Source organism: Galendromus occidentalis, unplaced genomic scaffold (genome assembly GCF_000255335.2).
Source record: "Galendromus occidentalis unplaced genomic scaffold, Mocc_1.1 scf7180000077170, whole genome shotgun sequence".
Taxonomy (NCBI): domain Eukaryota; kingdom Metazoa; phylum Arthropoda; class Arachnida; order Mesostigmata; family Phytoseiidae; genus Galendromus; species Galendromus occidentalis.
Genome location: NW_003805158.1, coordinates 79,824 through 106,098, shown reverse-complemented (window position 1 = coordinate 106,098; position 26,275 = coordinate 79,824). Strand labels below are relative to the sequence as shown.

Genomic DNA, 26,275 nt, shown 5'->3' with positions numbered 1-26,275 from the left:
CGCTCGGATAGCTGTAAATACGTTTCTGACGGGTCAGAGGGCTCAGAATCAGGGTTCATCGAACAGCGATGACAAGAACAGAGAGTCGTAGTGTTCGCAGACCGCAGGCTCTCCCCCTCGAATGCTCCGTGCGAGCCCCGATCCGCAGAGAGGAACGAAAAGATTCATGATCGTGTCTTCGGCCTGCGGAACCAATCGACAGTCGACAAAACGGATGCTGGCACGACCCAAGCGCCGGAAGACTACTCGATTTATTTGGCGCTCTCTCATACGCCGCTTATTTCCCCCTTCATCGGAATCATCTCCCACAATGACCTCGACGATTCCCATGACTTGACTGCTGCGCTTTCTTTTCTCACCTTCTCGTTGTCTCTTAGATCTTCTCGTCTCGCCCAGATGAGCAGCATCAGATATATGAGCATCGTGAGGATGACACACATGTAGATGGTGACGTTGTCCGCGAATCCGGCGTTGGCGAATACGTACGCAAAGTCAATTGTGTTCGGAACTACGAAGAATCCGGAGCCGAAACTAGTGAGATGGTCACACTTGCAGTACGTTGCCAGATAGTTGGCATTGTCCACCTGGGGGCGAAAATTCATCAGCGGAGTGCTTGACTGCACGGAGTTGGAACTTTATGCAGATCTGAGTTCATTAGTAGCTGCTGCCATGTGTAGTGGTGCGCACACCGACGTGTTTTGAGCCTAACAGTCGGATCATGACATTTCATGAAAGATCCGAAAGGCGGAATAAAAGTTTTCGGCGCTCTCGTAGTGTTCTGAACTCTTTTCATTTCTCTCGAAACGGGTTCTCTAATCTTCGTGTCTGACGGCGAGGAAAGTTTTTCCGCCGTCCGAGAAGAAGCTCCGATTCTCAAGCGGGTACCCTCGAAGCGGGGACCTTCTCGAGGAGATGAACATGGATCTGAACTCCAAATACTCACGAAGCAGCCCTCGCCGGACCAAGTTTTGGATTTTTTGTTGAAGAAATAACATCCCGAAGTGTAGATTCGGATAGAGTAATCCGTAGAGAGTTGACGTACAACTTCGCTTTCGGTCAAATTGAAGTAAGCGCTCCCGTTCACAGTCGTTTCCGTGACGGGAACTGTGACGTTAGTTTCCGTGATGCCGATGTAGAAGAAACCAGTCCTGGAAAAGCGATGCTCATTGATGAAGACTTGGAACAATTCGATCTCGCTTGGACAGCACCGATCACTCATCTCACGCCCCTGCTGTTCCCCACAGAGAACTCGCAACAGTCCCGGGCTCAGAACTCCCACAGCTCCATCGGAGTGGTCCCGCGTCCGATCCGGAGTTTCTCGGGAATCGTTTCCGGAAAGCAACGTAATCCGATTGTGTCCCGATAAAATGCTGGCCGGAATCCCGTACGGTGTAACGGGTTCGTTCCGGAATGATCTCAGCCTTTTCGAACTGCGAATCTAGATCGCGAGACTTGTTGAAGCCGCAGCGGATAAGCCCGAGACGTCGTCGTGGACGAGCGACGGGGACACAAATACAGCAGGGAAAAGAGAGAGTTCGCTTGTTCTATGGGCCTAGGGAGGATGGCTCCTCTGTCCAGTCGATCTCGAGGGCAATCTCGGGAAGAGAGGATATGGCCACGCAAAACATCGGTCCACTCGCCAGCTGCGCCGAAAAGTAGGACGGGACTGTAATGATCTGGTGCGTGAACGGGCCATTCCAGTTGTGCACAGCTTGAACGAATGAACGGGTGCGTGCAATTACAAGTTTCGGGATGCGATATTATTTCTCAGAACGGAAACTCGAGGGGATCCTTCTGAATTGCTCGCCTTCCTTCGCTTTTCCCGTCCCGACGGGGAGAAAATGCGAAGTTCTGTCCAAGTCTCTCCTCAAGTCAACTCCAGTCCGTGCAGTTCCATCAAGCCGAGTCAGATATTTTTCAGCCCGTCTTCCAGAGCTTCCTGCCCTCCCCTCAATTTCTCCACCCAGCCTTTCTCTGACTCAACTGCGGCATCTTCTCTGCAATCACTTGGGATGCAATGACCGTGGAGCAAATTCAAATTACTCCGGCACCCGACGCGTAGCTTAGCATAGGGTGAACAAAAGAGGTGCAGCATCGAGAAGCTCAACGCAATACGGGGACGACGGAGCACGCGTCTATGCGCATACAGTCTAGTCCTGCACTGGGAGCCAAACAAGGCGCCGTCATATTTCAAAAGGGAGCAGGTGACGTCGGAAGTTTCGACAGCTTTGAGACTGGTGCAAAAAACGGGGATTTTCTCCTGGAATTAGAGTTCAGTCTCCATCAGGAGAATATTGAAAAGCGCCGTCCAGGAACTCCGGAGCGAGGGATGAATGAAGACAAGGGCAGGACGACGAGCGACGAGGGAGCTTCGAGCCGCACGTCTCCGACTTAGAACGTGAGATGGGCCATGATAGAGTTCTTGAAGAGCAGCCGGCGTTCCCTCGAATCCGACATAGATAAATTGCCCAGTCGCATGTTGACGGAGTCCGGGTGAGCTCGGGAATCCATGCCGGCGGCGTGACTCTTCGCCAAGGACTCGAAATTCCGAAACTTTCCGGCTGAGCCAGAATCGGACTGCGAGACTGAGCGACCACCTCGAACGTTGCAGTCAGATAGCTACGTAATCAGTTCGGCTTCGAATAGCGATGCAGCTCGCTGAGGGAAGGCTCCCGTCTAGTGTCTGTTCCTCCACAATATATATCCTCGAGTCTCGTTATACGAGAAAAAAATCCGCCGACATTTCTCGAGCTATCGTGGAGCTCATGCAATTCAAGCGAGCAACAGTAGAGTCGTGCGTTGTGGGAAAACGCCCTGAAGGAGAAAGAATGCGCCACGTTGTTCTACTCGAGCGGCGGATATGATTCTAGCTGTCACCTGTTGTCGATGGCGAAATTGTCCAGGAAAATGTCGTAGGTTCCGTTAGCGTTTCTCGCCTGGCTCAAGTTGAACACCATGTCAAAATTGTGGAGCAACGGTTTCTCGCGGTGTTTGATGTAGACCAGCAAACGAGAATGATCCGGACTATCGGGAGTAATCTCGATGTTCACCGCCGAATCCGGTTTGGGCACCAGGAACTGATGGTAAACCATCTGCTCATTCCACTTCGGCTCCGGTGAGAAATGAATCGGTTCGGGCAAACCCTGTGAAGGACAAGTACTCGATCAGGTGACGAGAAACAAGTCTCGGCCCTTCGCAAAAACTCGGACCTTCAGTATGTGCACAGTCGAAGGCAGAAGGTTCCTACCGTCCCATTCTCGCCAGAACTCTTGCGCGGCACGATGATCGTGAAGTGATCGGTCGTGTTGGAAATATCGATCGGAGTAAGCGAGTCGTCAAGAACGATGAGTTGGAGAGTTTTGGAATCCTTCGACAAAACATCGACGGACCCTCCATAAGATTGGAGAATGGCCGGCCAGGAGACAGCCTGCAGAAAATAGAAACCGTAAAGTTTGGTCGGCCTGTCGCCCACGTCGTTATCATCTCTCGGCGGTTTTCGTCAGCTTCGGCCGGTTATTGTGAACCGCTGCTTGGGCCGCTCGTCAAAGCAGCGGTTCTGCTCCGCAGACGGGGAAAGTAGCAGCTTTGCCACGCAGACGGGAAAAGTAAGCATACCGTAGCGGCATAAGAAAGGTGAGCGACCCCGGTTGCACAAACATCAAGTCGCAGCTTAAGCTCCCTTAGACTAGCCCTTGTCGGATCCCCCTAAATCTTCATGAGGCTCTGGGCCCTACAGAAAGAAATAATTCTCCCATGAGCTTCAACGGAGGTGCAAGAGAAATTAAATCTTTCACCGAGCGAGCTCCTAGCGAGAGTTCAGGGGAATCGCCCGTATTCAAGGTCGACCGGAGATCGTTTCAGGAGCCACTTGCAACCCTCGACGACGACATCAAGCTCGACGCATTTGAGCTTAACTGAATCGCGGACAGGGTCTCAGTCGGGACGTGGTATAATAATCCTATTACGAGTGATCTTCCGTGTCTGACCGACCGAGGAAGCGCTCAGAAATTCACTGCCTCGCTCACCATGATTCCGAGTGTCTCGTTTCCGGCACAGCTCGCTTGGTTTGCGAGCATGTCGCAAACTCCGGGGAAGACGTAAACGGCATCACCGTGCTGGATCGCTTTGCCGCTCAGAGCGCCGCCGCTGAACCTTCAAGGCGAAAAACTCGTGTTGCTGTTTTGATTTCGCGATGCTCCGTCAACCTCACTCGGCTTTCGAAATATCGATTCCTGATATAGTCCATCTATTGGAATATTCGGATGATAATGAGCCTCGGCCTTACATGGAGATGGTCATGGCCAGTCCGGATGGCGCCGAGAATTCCAGAGGGCGTTCGCCCACGATGATATTTCTGAGAATGGCGAGTACCATATCGACAGTGAGCTGGATCATGGTCGTAATTTGAGCTTCGGCAGCTTTGCGTTCCTCGAGAACAACAGCGCGCTCGAGCGCTTTGTCCATTGGCATCGTTCCATCGAATAGCGCCTCTGGAGTTGAGAGGAGGAATATTTTCAGCTTGTTTCACTTGTTTATTCTTGTTTCGCTCCAACAGAGGGTTATCGAGTTTTCCAATCCTCGGAAGTCGCTAGACCGGCTCTAGAGAAAGCTGAACCTTCTGGACGGGCTGAGCAGTAGAAGGAATGGAGTAGAAAAATGATTGAATGGTGCTCTTGAGCCCGTCAGACTTCTGAGAGAGAATTCTCTCGTCTCCTCATTCCGTCCGAAGGATTGTAGCCTCTACGGCGACGAGACGAGCGAGCGAAACGGCATCGGTATTGACTCCGCAGACTACGCTCGTCTCCTCACGGTTCCAAAGTCACTGAGAGATCTAACCTTTTTCTTCTTCGCCTTCCAAAGCGATCTCAGTGTCATATTCAATATTTATTGCTTTTGCGCGATCCGTCGGCATCACGGTTCCTTCTAGAAGTTGTTGAGTCATTCTCTGTAAATAGACCCGGAAGCCTCATGAGGAGCCTCTTTCTAATTTTTTTTTCTCGGAATCGAACTCTCAGCGCCGCGACGACGAAAGAAGATTAGCGCGGAGTCGGTCGAGGCGGGATCTCGCTCCCGGAACGGAACCTCCCGAATCTGGATGAGACCCCGATTGCAGGAATGCCAAAATTATTCGGCCGACATGCGTCAGATCGAGAAGAGGGTCCTCGCCACAGCCGCCGTCAGAGGCGAGCTGAGAAAAGCAGGAAAACTTACCGCCACGATACCCCCCATGGTTCCGACGGCGTACATACAGAAGTCGAGCAGCTGCTGAGGTGCCTCCACTTTCATGGTTTTTGCAAGCTTGACAGTTTTCCTCAGCAGTTTTATGATAAGTTCCTTGAAGAGAACATCAGTCGAGTCATTTAAAATCGACTCCATCGCGTGTTCCTTCTGCCTCGTCAGTCAGAGCAGCTGGGCATGTCGATTCGACGACGTGAACATTATCAGTAAGTCTCGTCTCTGCATGAGTCGAGAGCATCGAACGACGCTCCGAGGAGACTGTGACGTTTCATGCAAATTCTGCGCGCAGCATACCTTTCCTTCGTTGTCGACTCCCGTCCCGTCTCCAGCAATGGCAGTCAGCGCTGAACCGACTTGTTCAATCGAATTGAGGGTGTCCACATTCATAATGGAAGACACTGATCGAATCATCCTGGACCGGAGGATCGCCTGTTCTTCAATTTCCTTGTCCATCAATTCTGCGGGGAGGGGGGGGGGTGAGTTTAGGTGCACTTCAATCCAAGGTACACGTCTGTATGTTCCGTTGATTTCGGATGGGGCTCGAAGTCAGGCGACATTTTCGATGCGAGGAAGGATACTTCACCAACGATTAGGCACAGGTATTCACAACAGAATGTGAACGCAACGCGCCGGTCAACTGAGTATACTCATCCCTCACTGCGAGTTCCCCCCTACCTGCACTCGGCAAGCTGCGGCTCTACAAGACGAGATGCTTCGACTCTACGAGCTGCGGCCCAATTAGCGAGAATGGACTCCACAGGAGTCTCATAGGCCAACGAGATGTTCGACCGAAGTATCCTCAAGGAAAAACCGTCGATACGCCTGATCTCATGAATCTCCCGAACCACGCTGCCCCGATTCCGAGCGTAGATCGTCCGAAGTATCGCGGAGAAGCTCCATTGCGTCGACGGATCAAGAAAACGAATGATTCCGCCTGGATCGGGGTCTCCACGGGAACTCTCCCGGAATTCCCGCGGGAGCATCCTCCGGAAGCTCCATCTCGGAAAATCGACCCTGCATGATCCGCACATCCCCCGCTGGACGATTAAACTCTCGAGAGCTCCCATTTCCCCAGGAATGCGCGGCGGATCGAACAAGTGATTCCGCGCAGTTTTAACGCGCATTCCGAGTGACGTCTGTGATTGAGCCATCCACTCTTCGACGGGGAAACCAATATATGGGATCCCGTCTTATCGATGCGCCCCACAAAGCATCCAAGGACTCATCCGCGGCGCCCGTTCCTACACTATTGAGTCGACAATCAGCCGGTCGATCAACGAGCAAGCGCAGCAGCTCCACCGTTCGGCTGTGACTGCGTATACTCAGAGTCCAATCGTATAAGCTCCATTCGGATCGAGAGACTCGACGATCGGACAAACCGCGGCTTGGTCCAAGTGAATGATCGAGCTAACGAGGTGGCTTTCCGCCTGAGGAACAAACAGCTCGCTTGACGTTATCGTTCCAAGCTCGCTTTGTCGCCTTCGACTCTGGTACACCACTCACAAAATATCCGAACGTCCTCCGTCGATCCGTCGCTTGCCGTTTCTTTCCCTTTCAAGGGGAGGAGGGGGGAAGTAATTATAGGAGTATTCCCTGCTTGGTACGTAGGCGTGGTAGGCGAACGGGATCCGATACTCTTACGACTCCCTCAGGCCCGCCGTCATAGATTTCCTCTCTATGGGAGGTTCCCGCTTGTTGACTCGGAATATAAACATGCATCTTCGCTCTTGACTGCGTTGCATTGCATAATTGTTAGATTCGCGTCAAAAAAAAAAACATGCAGTGTATTCTATGCTGACTACTCACCTGTGTTATTGTAGTCCAATTCGATTTCGTTCTCATAATCGTCATGGAGTCGAACGTTCATGAGCGAAGTGATCGCTTGAGACATCTGATTCATTTTCGCTTGATCTCCGGCTGCGTCTGCATTGTCCAGACTTCTGTCGTTCAAGTAGTTTTCGAACTCGGTCTTGGTGGGCAACCGCGTCTGGATCCTTGTCATGTTCAAGCGAGTCGTCGCTCCCTCCTTATCTTTGATGTCGGCCCCGACCAAGAAATCTCCGTAAGGTAGCATCAAGTGCACGGTGTGGTCGGGTCCGTAGGTCAAGAAGGTCAAGACGTCGTTTTCCATATTACGCACTGTCGGAAAGAGAAGAGAACCACCAGTTGAGAAGGCGAATTCTTCGGGGACTGTGATCTTTCATTCGTAGAGCTTCGTAGTTCAATCTTCAATCAAAGTCGCTCACCCCAGAAGGCAAAGAACTCGATGTCGAAACCCTCGGGGTCAGTCCAGCCTGAACAGCTGGCAGTGAATTTGTCCAGGAGGGCTCGTCCCTCTTGGGGACTGAATGAGCACGATCCGTCTTGCGGGGGTTTGTTAATGTGCAAGAAAAGATCCGAAACGCCAGATACGCCATATTCGTTGGCGACCGTCAGTTTGGCGATGAAATCACCGAACATCGGATAGTAGATTTTGAAGAAATCGTCTGGAAGGAACGCCTATCAGTGGATCGTCACGTCTGAACGAATGACAAACCTCTATGTTTTCCTGCGGAATGGATTAGAAGATTCCCCGCGGATCGTACGAAAAGAATCGAATCGATCGGCTAACCAAAGATCTTTAGATTAGCGGAATTTTCTGCAGCGTCCCTGCGATAGCATATGTGTTTCTGCCGAGAGCGCGGATGATGGATCCACCCCAGCGAAGGGAGAGCCGGCGACCGGAAATGAGTTCCCGTAGTTTTTTCTTCGCCGCACCAGAGACCCGGTCCTGTTCTTTTTTCCCCTCGCGAAGTTGTTCGTCTCCGCGAAGACAAGCCACTCCCCAGAAGCATTACTCCATATCCATCAGGGTCCGAGTTTCTCGGGGAAAGCCCCGAGAGCCGGATTTTGATTAAAGTGTTCGGTCAAAAACTCCGATATCCCGTGGCTCGGATTCCGAAGCAATCATTCGGAATAACTCACCGGATAAGGCCATTTTTAGTTCGTTGGCTCCAACAAGATATTGCGGAGCGTCCTCGAGAGGAACCTCGGTTTCGTTCTCAGATCCGAACACCTCCCAGGTGTAAACGAGCTCGCCGTCGCAGTTCTCCGAGCAAACTCCCGTGAGACCAACACGGACCGGGTTGATTTTCTGACCGATCGGCTCGAACGGATAGCAGAGTTTCTCTGTTTGACATCTGAATTCAATTATGAGCGGGAAGTGAGTGAGGGAACGACACCGACACAGATGCCGACCGTTTACTTCCGATCCCTCCGACGGTTTTCCGCCGGCTTTTCGTGTACGAAACGATGTCGATGGGAGAAGCTTCCATTATGGTCGCAAATCGATCTTTTCGTTCGACCGATCCATCCGGCTCGGTCTCGCCGAAACGTCGAGAATATACGAATCTAGGTGAATGTCATCATCGATGGTATACGTATCCGGAAAGGTCTGCTTACTTGACAGTGATCGAGGGCGGTACTTGTTCCAGCAGGACTACTTGAATGGCGCCCCAAGACGGAGGGCGGTCCCCCTTGTCGATGTGGACCAGGACTTCGTAGGTTTCGTTCGGCTTGAAGAACAATAAAGTGCTCCACTCGAGGAAACCTGTCGAGATGTTGATCCTGCCCGGTCCGGTGCCAAAACATCCGCCCTGGAATATATTGATCGATCAAGCTCAGTCATGACTCATGACGAACTTCCGGAAGCTTATAATTCGTTTCGCAGCGTTTTTTTTTCGCGCCCTCATGCCTGTTCCAGACCGACGCGAGGAAGATTATCCGTCTACCATATGTCTGTTCATCCCCCGACCACGAGAATCGGCGAGAGCTCGAATCGGGAAGCGAAATAATCTATCTTGGCAGCGCTACTCACATCATCCCTAGCGTTCTCTTTGGCTAGGTAAGCCTTCGGATCGAAACTCCTTCCCTGCTTGAGAATTCCTGGCAAGTCCTTCAAACGATGGTACAAGGGGTTGACGATTGGCTGTTTATCGTGCGGAAGACTTCTGTCTATTTGCTCGCCGAGTCCCACGCGTCGACAGTACCAAGTGATACTGAATTCCTGATTGAGAAAAAAAGTACATCATCGCGAGCGGAACGAACAAGCTCTCCGAGCCCATATTCGTGACTCCTCTTGAGAGCGGGCTGTCGATGCCCCGAGTCTATTCGATGTCTCGATGGCTGCCACGTCCGGAATCCGGAAGCCTTCGACTGCGTTCCTAAGAACGTCACCGTACAGTGACAACAAATCGATATTATCATGACGGACTATTCCGTCACGCGCTCATTGATTCCCCCGAGGAAGAGAGTTTTGCTCTATTATCGGCTGAACGAGATTCTTAATGGATCTTCGGACAAGTGAGGACGATTCGGCGAATGTTCCCAAGAGAGGTATTGTCTCTCCCCATAACGCTTCTCATTCCCAGTCGAACATTGAGCACAGTCCAGCTCAGAAGTCGCTATCCGATTTCGGCTGTTAAAAACGGGAATTTATGCGAGGATAGTTGTTCTTAAAACAATGAGTGGTTGTAAGGCTCCTCCCACCCAATCTTCTAATGAGCGAGCTACGCTCGGACGAAAGCGCTACGTGGAAGATTTTTGTGCACTCTCTCGTATCCCCAATGAACCTACCATGTCGTCAGGGTCGTCTGGGTTGATCGAGTAGTTGGCGGGATTCAGAGCCAGGGTTTGCGGAAATCCGCGCGTCACCCTCGACTGAGCTCCCTCAGACATTTGAGGAATAATCAATGAAGGTTTGATCTCGATGAACGTCTCAACCCACTTGCGATGGAACATCGGAGGACGAGCCGTTGGAGCTGAAATAAAGGGATCGCTTGTTCGAGACTTTTCAATCAGACCGGAGTGATTCGCAGTCAGGATCGATGCGGACACCCCGGACGAGACTGCGTTTTTTTCGATTCTCGAACTGTTTATTCTTTTTGCGGAGATTAACTATCCAGCGGGTAGCTCGCTCACCGCTCATGTTGACGTTGTATCTCAATTTGTAAAATCCGGGATCAAAGAAGAACTCGGGAACGTAGAGCATCGATTTGGTAAAGGAGTCCAGTTCCCTGATATCGATCTCGTGTATGACCCGACCGTCGTTTTCAGGGTCGACCAAAAAGGCTTCCCACCGTCGGGACACGTCGATCGAGATGTTGCACTCGAGTTCTGTGGATGGATGAGAAAATTTTTAGAGAATAGCGACATAGGAAAGGACTCTCGAATGAGAGACCCTCGAAAAATACTCTCTGCGGGCGAGGAGACGCTGCGGAGAAAGAGGAGGCGGGGAGACGCTCAGCTTCCTGCAATTCGGTTTTTCGGTCTTCGAGACTGTCAACCGATGATGAGTCTTCTTGCGGTAGACAAGGGAGATACAGCAAGGGATAATCGACACGCAGCGGCGATCGCCAGCCGATGCTACGATGCTCCACTCGGACCCCCCCCCGAAGCTGAGTCAGGCTTGTCGCCTTTATCCCTAATCCCATTCCAACTTCGTGCAAAAAGCCCCAACGCTCCGAAATACCGTCTCTAGGCATCGGGATGATATGAAATACCGTCTCGAGGATAACCATAGCAAGAGGGAGCGAGCCCGACTTTCGAGAACGTCAACGGCTGTTTATATCACTTCCACGGATATCGCTGACGCTGACGGCAGATGCACAAGTTTGATCCTCGATCGGTCATTCCGTCAAATCCGCCGCTTGCCGGGGAACAGCAGTCGAAAGCATTCAAGTCCCAAGCAGTGCTTCATCCGGGCAAGATAATCGGGAGAAATCATCCTGGCTGCTGATTTCGCGATATCGTCTGGTGGGGGCTGCCGGAAACAGATTCGAGACACCGAAGGGTGTCGCCTAGAGGAAGAAGGCGAGAATCGCTGACACAGAGGGTCTGCCAGTCTACGTCCGCGAAACAGGTCGAGCATGCGCTGGCGACAGCGAGTCTAAACCCGATTTCTATCCTGATTACGTCGGACTTTAGCCGCAGCCTCTACTCGAATGAGCCGTTCAGATTACTGCGTGGTGATTCTCTCAGCATAATAATGCGCGAGAGGCCGCGCAATATCATCGTCATAGCCGCTTCACAATGCGCAATACGGAGAGTCGTCCGAGCACCTTGATCACGGGAGCATATGCGCCGATGGGAAATGTGATCCCCGCTCTATTCATTAGGTTTCGCCATCGGATCGACGCGCCGATGTTGCCAAAAAGAAAGTCGCATCACGATCTAGGAAGATGAATGCGGCGTGACGCTGCGAGCCCGTGACGGTATCTTGTGGAGGGGACAACGAGCGTTGCCCGTCGGCTGTTACATGCATGGAGCAGATGCAACTAATGGAATCCGGAGGAGAGAATTCGATGTCATTCGAGACGTGATCTATTAGGAACAAATCTCATCCCCGAACCCTACGGGGGACTCCCGAGCTTGAACACTCAACCGCGGTGAGCGTTAATCACATCACGGCAATTACTATGACAACTATCGCAGTGAGATGCGTCCATACCTCCTCTTTAATAATCATCGGAAATGACTGTTGAGCTCGAGATTCGGCTCGTGTCTCAGCGGCCATTGGGTCTACCAACCTGTGAAGGTGTAGAGCTCCACAGCTTTGTTTCGGTACCAGAAAGATGCGTTATTCACATCCAAAACTTGGTTTCGGATTTTGAGAACTGGTGCTTTGCAGGGCTCATTATTCACGGTAAAATTGAACGAGCGGACCTCGTCGGATATCTCGTTGAAGGCCGTCAGAGTGAACGCGTAGTCGAATCCTCGGTCGTAGATGTTGGTCAAGAGCAGAGGATTCGCGAGATCGCCCTCGAACTCAAATTCTTCTGGCTTGTACCTGGAAATACGGAGGAGAGGCTTCAAGTCTCCAGTCTCCAGTTGCCTTCAGAACGTTCGAATTCTTCGGGAGTCGATTGAATCGAAAACTGATTATTGTCTGCTCTACGCTGAAAATCAGGAGAATGGCATTGAGCTCTGGTCCGTCAGGTCGATCATGCTAAATGAACCTCTGGTGGAATACGCGGAGGCACCGGCTGGCTCTGTAGGACACGAAAACAATTGGAGCTCCATATCCAGACGAATAGCAACGGAATTCCATGATTGATTGCTTATGTTTTCCTTTGGACAGACGTCGTGGACTACACATGCATGGATATCATGTATTCCATCGATGCTCGGAGATAGGACTTTTCCGGCCTCTGCGAGTAGGCGGGGCCGATAGCGGCTATCCTCGAGATGATGTTTTTGTGGGGCATGCTCCACTACAACTTCGTCGAGAGCCTGAATCGAACGTCGCCGATATCACCGGGGTATTGCTTTCGTGAACGGATGCGCGGCTCGGAGTGCCCGAATGGAGAAATGATGTATATTCTCTGCCGGCGGGCGGAATCTAGGCCGGGCCAGCTAGAGCGGTGTCGACGCAGAAATGCGGAGATCCCCACGCAAAACGCTAGGCGTGCTGTGCTCACGAAAATCTCGTAGCTTTTTTCCTCGCTCCACTTCATTCTCCATGACGCAGAAAGTATGAGGGAGGGGAGTTTGCGAGCGAGATGCGTGTTGCGCGTCTCGTGGGATTTCCATACGCGACAGTCATAACGTGAAGGCTCCGGCAATGTTCCGCTTCGGGTTTATTTGATTTTGTGGAGGAAAGTAAGGAATGTCTCTCCAGAATAATGGAGATGGCTCACCTGCTGAAGCATTGACTCCTAGAGCCGTAAGCCCTCAGAGCTGTGCTGTCGCCGTAGTCAACGACGACACAGGTGTCGCTTCCTTTGAGCATGAATGAAACCACAAAGTTCCGGATGTACTCGTCCTTCGGGGTCGTCTCGTTCATGTAGACACTCAGACCTGCCGGGGGAAACGAACGAAAAATGTTCACAAGCGCAGCGAGCTACTCGATTTACACCGATTCCGATGAACACCCCCGTGAGAAGATATTGCTTGGCTTATCTCGAGACGGACCTTCAATCGGTTCCATCACCCGGAACGAGAGGATGTAGGGATCCGTTCGGTGCTGGACATGATTCCATGCGTACACGAAGATATCGTACTGTCCAGGTTTCTGGAACGACAGTTCATACTGGCGCTGGGAAGCCGTTCCATTGGCGAGGAGTTGACCTGCGGGATTGAGGAATTCGAATTTCGATCGCAATTTTTTCTATTTATTGTCCCGCTCCGATCGAGCGCCGCGTCGCCGGAACCGAGCTCGAATCGGATACCGAACATCCCTTCCAAGACAGCTCTCCCGGAACGGACTTTCGGACCAGATCGCTCGAGGATAACTCCGCTATGCTCTCATGACTGGCAATTCGCTCTGGATCCGCTGAACGCAGAAAGTCTATTTCGTGAAGTCAATCGTGAATGGATCGTATGACAAAAATCTGTCTCGACTCGGACTCCGATTGACTCTTCAGAATATTCTGTTCAGAATTCAATATCTGAAAAACCTACCCTTTTTAGTCTCTAGGAAGAAATTCTCGACAAGACCAGCGGCCAGCTTAATCGATACGGTTATCGGTCGCGTGGTGAGGAAAATGTCGCCCTGCGTTCCTAAACCATTAAGGAATTCTCCACCGTCTTCCCGTTGGAATTGCATTTTAGCGGTCAAGCCTTGCGCTCTCGTAGCGATTTCGACCTGAGAGAATCATGGATTTGATAAAATCTGCCGCGAATTCACATGCTGGATATGTGTCCCTCGTTCGTCACGGCAAGTAACTTACACGCTCGGTGAGCACATGGTGAGAGATTTGATTCGATATATTGATTTGAATGTTGTAGAATCCGGGCTTGAGATACGTGTGAACGAATTTCTGACTGATTTTATCCTCGACCTCGTTCGGGACCTTGGGAGTAATCGAACATGCTTTCGTAGCTCGTAAGCTCAACAGAACATTGGAGCCGTTGCCTTGGTCTCTCATCATAGACACCGTTGACGAAATTAAGATTATAGGAAAGAGGTGGAGCGTACCTTCCATTTATCCTTCTGTTTGTCGCCGAAATTTATCCGGACGGTGGCATCGGTCGGGAGTTTCGCGGTTTTCGGATATGTGAGCGTGAGATGGACGGGCTCGGGAATTATGACCGGAGCATTGGAGAATACCTTGCGAGTAAAAAAAATGCTGAGGAATTCTCTTCAGGAAGCACGTAAGTATGATATTTCAGATGCGCCCCTTCAACGGTCGTCGACGAATATTATTTTCATCATCATTCCAAATATCGGTTCCGTCCTCTATTCACCTCCCAAGACTCCGTCACGGGACGTTGAACAACAACTGACCGTCGAGCCACGAAAGATCCATGGAGATTCGACGAATTCACCTGTCATCGAGAAGAGATGAGCGTCTTGTCTGTTATTCCTTTTCTTCCGGACTCAGACGGAGAAAGAATCGACTGTCTCACCTGGATGATATAAACACCAGGCTCCGCATATTTATGATTCTTGGTGAACTTTTGTCCAGTCGTCGCAGCTGCAGTCGGGGGAAACAAATATTATTCTTCAGCTCTCAAAGTGGGGGGAATTGTCGGGTTCACCTCTGCGTCCGAAAGATGCGGGTTTGAACCACGACGAACCGCAGATTGAATTGATCCGCTAGGATCCGCGCCCTCCCGTCTCGCCAAGTTCGACCTGACAAACGAGCTGTCGGCGCATTTCAATGAAGAGAAAATGCCTGCGTTGCGTCAAAACGCTAAAATGTCGACTTCAGAAACGTACTTGTCACGTCCTGCTTTTCAATGTGTCCATCGCCGAAATTCCAGGTCATGGTGACATCACTTCCGCCGAACATTTTTGCGATGGCTGTCACCTCTGTTCCTGTGGGGATCTGATTTTGAGAGATGTCCAGTTTGAAAGCTGTCAGCTTCTGCTGTGAGCTGACGTCGGCCATCTTTCGGATGATTTGCTCGTGGTGGCTATTCTTGAGGCTGACAGCAACCTGCGGATCGGAAACTCGTTCCACTTCGGTCTCCGTCGGAGGAATAAATGGAGGAGAAAGGAATTTCAAAGGACTTCCTGATGGAAATCCTCTCACCTCGTACGACCCAGCCTCTTCGTATTGATACTCGAAAGTGAGATTCATCGGGGTGTATACGAGAGCCGCGATCAAGAATCTTTGATCTTTGAGCATCAGATCATCGGTCCGCACTGCCTGTCCTTTCATCGCATTGCGTTTTGTCAAGTCCGACACTTCAGTGCTCACCTGCATCAACCACGAGAGGGGAATGAACCTTTTTGAATCACTTATCTAGCAGCTTGACGGGTACAGCGATTCTCCTGAGGATCCTCATTCTTCCCCCTCCCGTCCAGCAAAACTCACCCTTCGGAACGCCAGTCGTCCGCCGGTTGTTGTGAAACCAAATATGTCCCCAGCTTCGACAGCTAGAGGCTTTGGTAGCTTGTGGACGAAGTATCCTTCCTTGACTTGAACCGGGACGACGGAGATGATTTTATAAATTTCGCTCACCTGGAACGAAGGCAGTAGCTCGACCATTAGGTGCTTCGGTCGGTAATGATGGGAGCTCGGGCTGTCGGAAAAATTCCGGCTCCCCCGTTTTACGGGTACTCACGTCGCGTTTCGGGCACATGTCGTAGTCGATGCAGGACATTTTCGACATGCAGAGATTTGTCTGACTCTCGCACTTGACGACGTCCTGCTCGAAAACACAACCGCTGCAGGCCGGTCGGAGCAGCTGTTCGGAGAATAGAAATGTTAATTCAGGCTCGTCTCGGCTCTCCCAATTCCGGTGTTCCGAAAGGAGTTCCTGGTTATGAATCTGGCCATGATTGAGGGACAAACAGTCCTCTATCTGAATGAAAATTTTCAATCCATGTGGAGAATGTCGATGATTCTCATTTTCGCCTACCAGCATCTCGAGTTTTCCTTGCGTTGCTCCGAAGCCCTGGAAAGCAAACACTCTTCCGGCACGCAGGACTCTTGCTCTGGGCAAAACGGCCGAGTCTGCTGCGTCTTCCTCAGACACAACCACAGAAGGCGTTCGGAATTGAGGAACGTTCTCGCCAACAACCGTTGGGTAAACGTCTGCAAACAATCGTTCAAGAGGCCTGGTGAGTGCGTTTTCCTGCCTCACACCCTGCGATGCCCAAGAAACGAATGGTCGTATTCCGGACTTTTGCCAATGATAAATAAATGAATTGATAGTCCCCATCGCCCCGAGGAACGCATCTAGCCAGGAACGAAATTCACGAGCGTGTCCTGACGGTCGATGTGTTCTCGTTTCCCACCAGGAGTAATTAGCTTTCGGTCGATGATGGAGTCGAGGACCGTGTCGCTAGGTATTTTTGCCGCTTATCGATACGTACCAGGGATCCTTCGTGTTTTTGTTCCGCTTCCGTCACCGGGCATGAAATCGAGACTGAGATCAGTTCCCTTGAGAACATCCAACCTGCATTCGAATTTCGCGTTCGGTTCCACCAGAGCCGGACAGCTCCACGAAACATGCCGTTCCTCGGGGCTCGTGGTCACGACCACGGTAGTGTGAGCGAAGGCCGTGTAGATCTTCGGGAAGGAAGGGTAGGTTTCGAAAAAAATCCAGTCATCCACTCGTGTGTCGACTCGAGTATAAGTACCTCCAGGCAAAAATGTCAGTACAAAACCGAGGATTCACACTCACATCGTGGGCTGTCTTCGGCTTTGCCATCACTTGTACGTCGTAACGGCCTGGCTTCCAATATACGTATTTGGGCTCCATCGAGAGTGAGCCGTTGATTCCTTGGCTGCCATCCCCGAAATCGATCAGAACATCGGCCTCCTTACCCGAGGACACCTTTTGACGAGAGAATCGTAAGCTTATGTATTACGTCATTATCGTTGTCTAACACTCGGAACACTCCGTTCAGCCACGACAAGAGCTCAGTCGCCCGTTTGCTGAGAGTTCCTCCGCCTCTGTCGAGGTGGTGTCCTCCCCCTCCGCGGGGCTTATTCGGGGCACTGGATATATATTTCCCTCAACGTTTCCAACAGAGACCCCCATAGCCTTCTTCCGCAAAAATCGGCGCGAGGGAGACCAAAAGCCATCAACAATGCAAGGCCACATCGGGAACAACAGAAAGTTCTAAGCGACGATATTTCCTAAAGTTTTGTTGCAGCAGCAACATCGAGCTCCGACGAGTAACAAATGGGTCGCTCTATACTGAGGCGCTATGAGAACAAGCATCCCTCGACGGAGTGATGCCGATTCGCGCGCCCACTCGGGAATGGATGTGGGCATGATAATTTTGATAATAATATCGTCCCCCATTGTACTGTGATCGCGACGTATATTACGCGTGGACGATGACGTCCGAATTTCCTCTGATCGCTCGCTGTCACGCTGAACTTCATGCGGTTTCCGACGTCGAGCAGTATCTAAGCACCTCCGTCGCTTCCGAGAGCCACGGCAGGTCTCGTTTCTGTCGGAACCAAATGTGTTCATGTCGCCGGTCCTTTTGACTATTGGGTATTGCTATTTGTGATATCGATCGTAGTTTGACTTGTTCCGAACAGTACAGGGAGAGTTGGGGATGCGCACGTGGATTGTGAGAGTATTTCGGAAACCGACGATTTGCTCTAACCCATAGGGAGGAATTCAGGATGTGGAGTGACATTTTACCGATAGTCGTCGGCTCTCCTCCCTCGAGAGTAACGTTTCTTGGAATGGGAGGATTCGCGTCTGAGTTCAGGGGGAGCTGTCAGAAACATTCTCGCTTTGGAGTCGGAGAAAATGTATTCTTGATGCAAAATGCACCCCGAGCGGGCATGTCAACCACGTACGAGTCGAGCGCTAACAGTGGGTCGGGGAAGCAAGCGTTTCGATCCACAAAACAAACCATCTCGCGAACGAAAAACTCACCGCGATATGGAACGTGACCTCTTCGCCGACATTGACGAGCGACTGCGATGGCATCACTCGCATATTTTCGATTGGGGTGAACAGCGACGAGAAATAGAATCGTACCGCAAACGGATGTTTGTCGCAGACCTCGTCTTTGGCGGCAACGGCTTTCTCGACTGCGAACGAATAAATTTTCTCATGAATTCCCTGATTGAAGTCGTCGCTGATCTGCTCTCATCCCGCTTAGGGCTGATTCAATCGCGAAGACTGAGAATGCAATTCGAGTTTTCGTCGATATCCTCCATAGCCTTCCGGCATGACAAACGCTCTGCAACGACTTCGGAGGTCAGGACATATGTACCATGTCCACCTATCGCGACCATGTCCACCCACCAAAAGGATCATCGGAGCAGAGACAGAATTTCCCGTCCTGGATCCCCGCGTAGGGCATCGGGATTCCTGCGCAGAGACTCGAGCATCGTTCCTTGCCCACTCCGGTGGTTGGATCGTAGCCACCCGGAGTGTTGACAAACGAAGTAGCGGCATCTGATCGGAGACAGTCTCCGTCTTTCAACGCTAAAGCCTCTGAAAAGAAACGTCAAGATTGATTGTACTCTCCGGAGTCGCTGTTCCGAATATTTCTCCCGCGACAGTGGTCAGTGGGGCAAGAGGATTGGACTTCTTTTCGGATCGACGTTCCGCGTCCCACCCTACTTCCTCCGGTCTCTATTTGGCTTGACGCTGCGCGATGATTCCGCGAACGCGGAGCAGTCGATTCGACGCCTCAGTCTCGACTCTGATCTCTCTCTGAGTGATACTCGATCGGTGAAGAGCGAAGTTGTCGACTCAGTCACAGTCACGGTGGATCAGAAGGACTCTACCGGTCCCTAAGTCGGTCAGTCAGCCGCTCGGAAGCTTGCCGGCTGTTAGGATGGTCATTGGGCTGAAGGAAGCGGAGCTAACTCCCCGGCTGCACTGGACTTGTCTCGGCTACTCTAGCTGAAAATAATTATTAGCGTAATAAATGTCAGCAGTTAGCCGGGCGAGTCGTCGTGGGGGCGGGTCAAGTCCTGGAGCAACTTTAGCCCCAGGCCACATCCGGAGAGAGATGACAAGACGAGTAGAAGCTCGCGATCTTCCTCAACGAATAAGCAATCCTGATCTCTGAAATGACGCTCTGTATGTTCTCCCTCGTGCGTTATACTCCGCAAAACCTCGTCGCTGTCCTTTCCGACGCTGATTCAATTCGGATATTTCCACGATCTGCTCACTAAGATCGATCCACGTTTTTTCGCATTCGACATCGTCGGTGACTCCTTCAGACGACTTTTGGCACCGCTCCAACGTAAATTCAGGAGTTTCGAGAGTGCGCCGAGGATCGTTGGAGCGATTCCTCGAAGGATATTCGTCGGTGTCTCGATTCGGCTCAGGTTTGAGTTTTATCGAGTCGAATGCAAAAATCTATATTCCCGTTCGCAAGAATCAGTATTCCCGAAGTTTCTCGGAATAGCTCCCGAGTCGGACTCAACCTCGGCGACTCCACCTATATTCGATATCTCTTCTTGTACCTAGAGGCTTCCGCTTATTCTCTCCGAAATACTAATGGAGGTGAAAAGATGCTTGAACTCATAGAATTCGACTGAGTTCCGTCCCCCGATGCGTTTTCAGCTTACCCGGTATCAAACAGATCACCAGCGCGACAAGAAGACGTTTCTTCACACGCGACGAGCGCTAAAAAATAAGGTCTCTTTTTAGGGCCTTATACTGAACTTCTGACCAGGAAACCTAGATGTCATCCTACCAGCCCACGCGGACTGCCCCGGACCGTCTTGCGAAAGTCGAAGAACAAACTGTCACCGAGCTCATCGGAGTTTTTCATTACATAGGGAAATCGGACACCGTTGAATAATTCTCAGAGCTGCTCCGGTCGCGGGACCGCGGAGCGCGACAACTCAAGTGACAACTAATGTAAAATCCTGATGGAAGCTTCAGAAGATTCTGCCGATAATGTGACGTAACTTACCGCCATTTCCGGCGACTCTTTTCCTCGTCCCGGGAAAACTATGAACCCGCACGGTTCTGTGCACACTTTTACCGGAGAGAATGTTGTTGCTTTCAATGTAGGAGTCCGGTGAATGTGGTCTATACGGTACAGAGTGCGCGCTGTAGCGTTGAGTTCTCCTACGTCAACATCGCCATAGTAACCGGCGAATCCTCCACGCTCTCTGCGCCCATCGACACCGGAAGTTGTTCTTGGAGGTAGGGACAGTTCTGTTGTCTTGAGTCTTCCGGAGATATCATTCCGAATCTCAGGGACCCGGGAATCTCTGGGAAAATGTTGTAAACAATCGAATCGGAGTCTCGACGAAATTCGTCGGACTCAGGTAAGGCCGTACGTTCGGAGGTAGGCCACTTCATACGTTGGACCAGCAGGTTCCGGTCGGGCCGCCGAATCTCGGCTGCCCACGAGAACCGCATGGTCACTCAAGCCTCGCGAACGCCAAACAGCAACACCATCCACGCACCAACGATATGACCTTTACCCAATCGTTGGCTCCGGGCTGCGATGCCAGCGAACGTGTACGGTAGCTACGGGAAACCGAGCAAGTCAGACGGGATATTTCGGATGACGTCGCAACGTGCGTCGCATTCGATTCACCCGGAGCTATTTGTTGCGTCTTTTTCGGTCGCAGGCAGCTCTTCGCTAATAATTTTCGCAGCATGTTGGCATCTGGAGGATACCCAGAGTTGTTTCTCGGGTCTCCGAGAGCGATCTCCGGATCATATCGATTCCCTAGAAACGTCTGATTAGCGACCGGAGGAGATCCTCTTACGGTCGGGGGCGATCTTTCCGAGACGGAATTCAGGGATAACAACCGACCGTACATATTCAATCCATTTATTGCTTTTTCAAGTGGAAAAAATAATATAAACACATTTTCTCGTTCAATTCTCTCAAACTGCGAGACAGTGGGCAGCCAGTCATCAAAATCATCAACATTATCATTATCATCATCCTCTTAGTCGTGATCTGTGTGGGCGGAGAAGGCAACGTGGAGTGCCAGTGCCTTCTCGATCTTGTCGTCTTGATCAAGAGATGAATATTGGCGACAGGGAACTCATACATCAGTTAGTCGGAATAAATCGTCGATCGGTAGGTACTTCGATGAGTTCGCTGGGGGATGGAAGAAATTCGAATCATCGAGGTGTCACGGAGCACAACAGCGTCGCGCACGCAAAACGAGTGAACTTGTTTGAGTTAAATAGAGGACTGCCAAGATTCTGTGGCACTTGAGCTATCACTAGAGTATCATCTGTACAGGAACCATCGGCAGAACGTTTGTATTCTTCGTTCAACGTCACTGTTTACTCGATACGACCCCTCCGTCTTCTCGAGGAGGCTCTGCGCGCCACCCGGCACGAGCAACCCGCTGGGAACTTGAAAAGGGAAACCACGGGAGACGATTCCGGATCCCACGGCCTGAACGCTATCAGCCTGTGTAAACTGAAGCGCTGTTGACAAGTAGATTCGAACAGAGCATCGATCGCTCTACAGGGCTCTCGAGGTTGCCTGGAACAAAGGACATGTATTTTCTCTCGAAATCGCATCTCGCTCGAGCTTCAGTGCCTATTAGAGAACCCGATGATGGGGAGTTTTTTGAACTTGAATTCTCAGATTGAACGGAGGGAATAAAACTTGAGGATTCGAAGCCCGAAGCCTTCGCTGAACTTACAGGCACTTCTCTACTTGGACTTTCTGCGGGAAGTGATCCGTATTGACGACCACCATCCACTCTTTACTGACGGCGTCTCGTGCCCATCCGACCTGGAGCTCTTCGGATTTGGTGTCACATGCAAAGTCTCCTTTGCCGGCCGGCCCGTCGTCGATGTGCTGAGGGAAGAGTTCGGGATCCGCCACCGTATGTAACTCTTCGTAAAGAACCTTGACTTTGTGAATGTTGTCGTCCACCACCCGGCTGACAACATCCCTGGAATTCCGGATTCGGATTAAGTGGTTTAGGCACTCTAGAGAGCAGAGCTTTCCATGGCGCCTCGAACAAGTTGAATAACCGATACCCCTGATGCATAACGAAGTCTCTCAGATCGCGGAGGGTGTGGACTCACATTGGGTAATCGTTCGTCAGAACGCAGAAGTTCCTCCCTTTGACTTTGCACGGAGGAATCGTCCCGTTCACGGGTCTGTCGGGTCGCGGCACTCGAACGGCTTTGCCAAGAGTTGGCTGAGTTCTGCAATAATACTTGCATGAGCCATTCCCGCGGAAGTCTCGAGAATCGAAGTGTCACGCGTCGATTCTCGCCGTAGCAATCCGAATATTGTTTTCTTCTCACTCACCCTGTAGTAGAGAGAGGATCGCCTGTTTTCGAATCGGAGGTTACAGGTCTTTGTCCGCGGGGTCTGCGGGTCGTTGCGGGAAGATTCTGTACCTCCTCTTCGACCACGAGATCCTGCGGCTCATAATCCGAGCTCGTGTCTGTCTCCTGTGGTCTCGGTTTCCGGGTGATTGGGCTGCCGGTTACGGCCCTGTCTCGTCTGGAGGAGGAGCAAATATTCGCTCAGTTTGAATGCATGGCGTGGTAGTTGATCAGTGTTTGCCGGAGGTGACCGCATGCTCAACGGGGAAGTAGTCGCAAGAAGCGGTAACATCGGTTAATGCATGCAAATCCGCCGAACTTACGGTGGTAAGCCATTAGGGAGGAAGGGACCAGGGGCGGGCCTCGATCTAAGCGACCAGAAGAGGACATATGATTAGGCGAAAACAGTTCAGTAGGAACATCACCAAAAAAATACATGGACCCGATCCACAAGGGCACTGAGCCTGCTCGTCAATGGCTCTTCTCACTCGCATGCTCGTTAAACTACTGCAGGATATCAAGAACGGAGGGAGAACTCACGTTGAAAGTTCACCAGACGAAGTCGGCGTTCTGAAAAAATCACTAATTCAGCCGTGGATTCATTTTTCAATCGCAAATGTCAAGAAGAGGACCGTAGGTTAGCTTCTGGAGCAGAATGAGACTATGATAACCATCAGCCTTGTAGAAACTCCTAGTTCGTGACGAGAAGATCAATATTCTGCTCTCGAAGACCAGATCAATTCATGATTGGGTTGTAACTCCTTGTAGCCTTACCGAAACCGCGTCGCGTTGCGGCTGATGTGATCGACGACGGATTTAATTCATTTGATTTAGGGTTAGTAACGGAAGCAAGCTTGTCTCCTTCGTGTAAAAGATACCGCCGTTTTCAGCCAAGTAGTCAGCTCGTGTTTTCCGATTGACTCATGTGGATACGTAGCAAAAAGGGGGCTGATATCACAGGATCGGAAAGATCCTTTGTTCCTCGTAGACACAGCCAGTGAGCGCGGACCCACTCTGATTAGTTGAAAGGGCAAAGTCGAGCGCCAGTACACCCTCTACATCGTCAATGAATTCCATTTTGGGAGGATGAAGAAAGCCCTAGAGGCTCGCTTCCGGGTCGGTTCATAAGAAGCAGTCGGACGCTTGAAAAAGCTTAAATAAAACTAGGCAGACTGAGGAGTGGATCGACAGCCAAGTCCCCTTGATAAAATTTACAGGAATGAGGGGGATGAAGCTCTCCATCATTCAGTCTATCTTGGTTATTCTGCGCGAAACGGGTTTGTTCGGAATTAGTGATTTAGACAATGCGATTTAATTAAGGGCGTAGACGCCTCTCTGCCTTCCACGGTTGGGTCGACTGTGGAGGAACGAATTTTGTTGGTCAGTGGATTTCCTTCTACATAAGTTCTCTCGTCTACCCGGCTCATCGATACTGCATTTGACTCGTGCCAATTGTTCGAGTCCTATCTCAGAGTCGCGTGCTTTCGTGAGAATACCGGGGACTTATCCATCGTGCCTGTCGGTGATTTTCTCTTGAAGGGAACGAAATGTCAACCTGGAGGAAGAGTTCTGCAGAAACTTACGGTAGTGTCGTCGAAGGTCGTTCGGGCTGTTGCTCCTCGAGAGGGGTCAGCTCTAGTGGAGTTGACTCTGTGGCGGGTCGTCGACGGGGTACCGATGCGGGTGGTGGAAGACTATTATCCGAAATCGGAGCGGGTTGGCCACGAGGAGCTCTCGTAGGCTCGAACGGCACCCTCTTTATCTCGTCCGTGGGCTCATACTGAGCTTGTTTCCTTCTGGGAGCGACTGTGGCGACAGGTCTCTGCCGAGGAGCATCGATCGAAGGATCGGCAGCTGGTCGGGGCTGCGTCGGCGGCTCGTAATTTGGACGCGGACGCTTCGGAGCTACGGTTGGAATGGGACGCGGTCTCGGTTGAGGCGCGGGCTGAGGCCGTGGTCGGGGAGCTGGTAGAGGCTCCGGTTCATAGTCGGGCAGAGGTCTCTGCGGAGTCTCGGTCGGAGCTGGTTGCGGCGCCGGACGAGGCTGCTCTTCGGGCTCATAGCTCGGCTGGGGTCTTCTCGGAGGGACCGTGGCGAGAGGTTGAGGCCTGACCTGAGGTCTAGGTGGCTGAGGTCTGATCTGAGGTCGTTGAGGCAAAGGCTCAGGCTCATAATTCGGCTGAGGTCGTCTTGGTGGTTCCGTCGGTACCGGTGCCGGTTCCGTGGGTGGCTCGTAGCTTGGTTGGGGTCTCCGTGGGGGAGGCGTAGCTAGAGGTTGGGGTCTAGGCCGGGGCGCCGGTGGAGCGATGGGCTGTGGCGCTGGCTCGTAATTTGGCTGGGGCCTTCGTGGTGGGATCGTCGGAACGGGCTGAGGCTCAGGCGGCTGGAAATTCGGCTGAGGCCGGACCTGGGGTCTCGGTTGAGGGGCTGGCTGCGGTCTTGGCCGACGTTCCGGCTCGAAGTTTGGTTGAGGTCTCGGCTGGGGAACTGGTTGAGGTCTCGGCTGAGGAGCCGGTTGAGGTCTCGGCTGAGGAGCCGGTTGAGGCCTTCGTGGTGGAGGTTGATAATTGTTCATGGGTCGTCTGGGAGGAACAGTGGGTATGGGTGTGGGTCGAGGTCTGAAGGGTGCCTCGGTGGGAATCGGAGCCGGTGGCCTGGGAAGCGGTGCTGGTGGTGGTGGTGCCGGTCTTGGTGCAGGAGGCTCATAATTCGGGCGAGGTCGAATCGGCGGAATCGTGGGCACCTGTGGGACTGGCGGTCTCGGCGCCGGCGGTGGCGGTGGAGGTGCCGGTCCAGGCGTTGGGGGCTCGTATTGAGGTCGCGGCCTGATTGGAATGGGTTGAGGTCGTGGTGCTGGCGGTGGTGGTGGGGGAACCGGTCTAGGGGCTGGTGGTGGTGGCGGCGGGATCGGTCTCGGCGCGGGAGGGAACGGTCTCGGCGCAGGGGGCTCATAATTTGGTCTCGGCCTCTGTGGGGGTACTGTGGGAATCGGAGGCGGTTGAGGCCGTGGCGCTGGTGGGAGCGGTGCGGGCTCCGGTGGCTCGTAGTCCGGTCGGGGCCTTATAGGCGTTATCGTCGGTGGTGGCGGCGGTGGCCTGGGAGCCGGTTGGGGTGGTGGTGGCCGAGGTACTGGTGCCGGTGGCTCATAATTTGGCCGAGGTCTCAGAGGCGGTACCGTGGGTCCTGGTGGGGAGGGGTCTCGGGGCCGGTGGGGTTGAGGTGGTCGCGGAGCCGGTGGGGGTACCGGCCTCGGAGCCGGCGGCGGTGGAGGCCTTGGGGCTGGTGGGGGTGGCGGGGCCTGGGAGCTGGTGGGGCGGTGGTGGCCTTGGAGCCGGTGGTGGTACCGGTCTGGGCGCCGGCGGAGGTGCCGGTCTGGGTGCAGGGGGCTCATAGTTCGGTCTCGGTCTGAGAGGTGGTACCGTGGGGTAAGCAGGCCTTGGACGCTCTGGTTGGGGCGGCGGCGGCGCTGGTCTTGGAGCTGGGGGAGGTACCGGCCTCGGCTGTGGTGGAGGCGCTGGTCTCGGTGCTGGCGGCTCGTAATTGGGTCTGGGTCTCACGGGCGCCACGGTGGGTATCACCGGAGGTCTATAAGTAGGCCGTGGAGCAGGCGGAGGCTGGGGAACTACCGGTCTCGGTGCTGGAGGCTCGTAGTTGGGTCTCGGCCGCACAGGCGCAACTGTGGGTACCACAGGAGGCCTATACGTGGGCCTTGGAGCCGGCGGGGGCTGGGGAACCGGTCTGGGCTCTGGCGGAGGCGCCGGTCTCGGCGCTGGCGGCTCGTAGTTTGGCCTAGGCCTCGAAGGAGGCACCGTGGGGATCACGGGAGGTCTCGGAGCCGGTGGAGGGG

The 26,275-nt window shown here is 52.5% G+C and overlaps 3 protein-coding genes across 3 annotated transcripts in view; all 3 read right to left on the bottom strand.

Moving 5' to 3' along the window:
• LOC100905472 (uncharacterized) overlaps positions 1–20,083 on the bottom strand; it is a 28,570-nt gene extending 8,487 nt beyond the window's left edge. The window contains exons 1-35 of the mRNA XM_029110930.1: positions 20,078–20,083; positions 19,728–19,785; positions 18,448–18,639; positions 18,073–18,230; positions 16,855–17,007; positions 16,544–16,739; positions 16,087–16,262; positions 15,790–15,912; positions 15,540–15,686; positions 15,255–15,422; positions 14,939–15,158; positions 14,626–14,693; positions 14,464–14,544; positions 14,195–14,326; positions 13,947–14,069; positions 13,678–13,861; positions 13,189–13,344; positions 12,915–13,074; positions 11,805–12,064; positions 10,198–10,392; positions 9,853–10,037; positions 9,095–9,283; positions 8,680–8,873; positions 8,203–8,417; positions 7,485–7,724; positions 7,045–7,377; positions 5,533–5,696; positions 5,212–5,334; positions 4,837–4,945; positions 4,286–4,490; positions 4,026–4,152; positions 3,248–3,427; positions 2,878–3,143; positions 944–1,148; positions 360–584 (exon numbers count right to left, since the gene is read on the bottom strand). Coding sequence (XP_028966763.1) covers positions 360–584; positions 944–1,148; positions 2,878–3,143; positions 3,248–3,427; positions 4,026–4,152; positions 4,286–4,490; positions 4,837–4,945; positions 5,212–5,334; positions 5,533–5,696; positions 7,045–7,377; positions 7,485–7,724; positions 8,203–8,417; positions 8,680–8,873; positions 9,095–9,283; positions 9,853–10,037; positions 10,198–10,392; positions 11,805–12,064; positions 12,915–13,074; positions 13,189–13,344; positions 13,678–13,861; positions 13,947–14,069; positions 14,195–14,326; positions 14,464–14,544; positions 14,626–14,693; positions 14,939–15,158; positions 15,255–15,422; positions 15,540–15,686; positions 15,790–15,912; positions 16,087–16,262; positions 16,544–16,739; positions 16,855–17,007; positions 18,073–18,230; positions 18,448–18,639; positions 19,728–19,785; positions 20,078–20,083 — 5,916 coding nt within the window. The remainder of the gene's footprint in view (positions 1–359; positions 585–943; positions 1,149–2,877; positions 3,144–3,247; positions 3,428–4,025; positions 4,153–4,285; positions 4,491–4,836; positions 4,946–5,211; positions 5,335–5,532; positions 5,697–7,044; positions 7,378–7,484; positions 7,725–8,202; positions 8,418–8,679; positions 8,874–9,094; positions 9,284–9,852; positions 10,038–10,197; positions 10,393–11,804; positions 12,065–12,914; positions 13,075–13,188; positions 13,345–13,677; positions 13,862–13,946; positions 14,070–14,194; positions 14,327–14,463; positions 14,545–14,625; positions 14,694–14,938; positions 15,159–15,254; positions 15,423–15,539; positions 15,687–15,789; positions 15,913–16,086; positions 16,263–16,543; positions 16,740–16,854; positions 17,008–18,072; positions 18,231–18,447; positions 18,640–19,727; positions 19,786–20,077) is intronic.
• Positions 20,084–21,420: 1,337 nt separating this feature from the next.
• LOC114828110 (neurotrophin 1-like) lies at positions 21,421–22,764 on the bottom strand. The gene is made up of 5 exons (XM_029110929.1): positions 22,748–22,764; positions 22,409–22,606; positions 22,180–22,302; positions 21,789–22,043; positions 21,421–21,625 (listed from the first exon to the last, which is right to left on the bottom strand). The coding sequence occupies exons 1-5, from the start codon at positions 22,762–22,764 to the stop codon at positions 21,421–21,423; spliced, it is 798 nt and encodes a 265-aa protein (XP_028966762.1).
• A 1,243-nt stretch (positions 22,765–24,007) lies between these two features.
• LOC114828109 (basic proline-rich protein-like) overlaps positions 24,008–26,275 on the bottom strand; it is a 5,411-nt gene continuing 3,143 nt past the window's right edge. The window contains exons 3-4 of the mRNA XM_029110928.1: positions 25,673–26,217; positions 24,008–25,407 (exon numbers count right to left, since the gene is read on the bottom strand). Coding sequence (XP_028966761.1) covers positions 24,008–25,407; positions 25,673–26,217 — 1,945 coding nt within the window. The remainder of the gene's footprint in view (positions 25,408–25,672; positions 26,218–26,275) is intronic.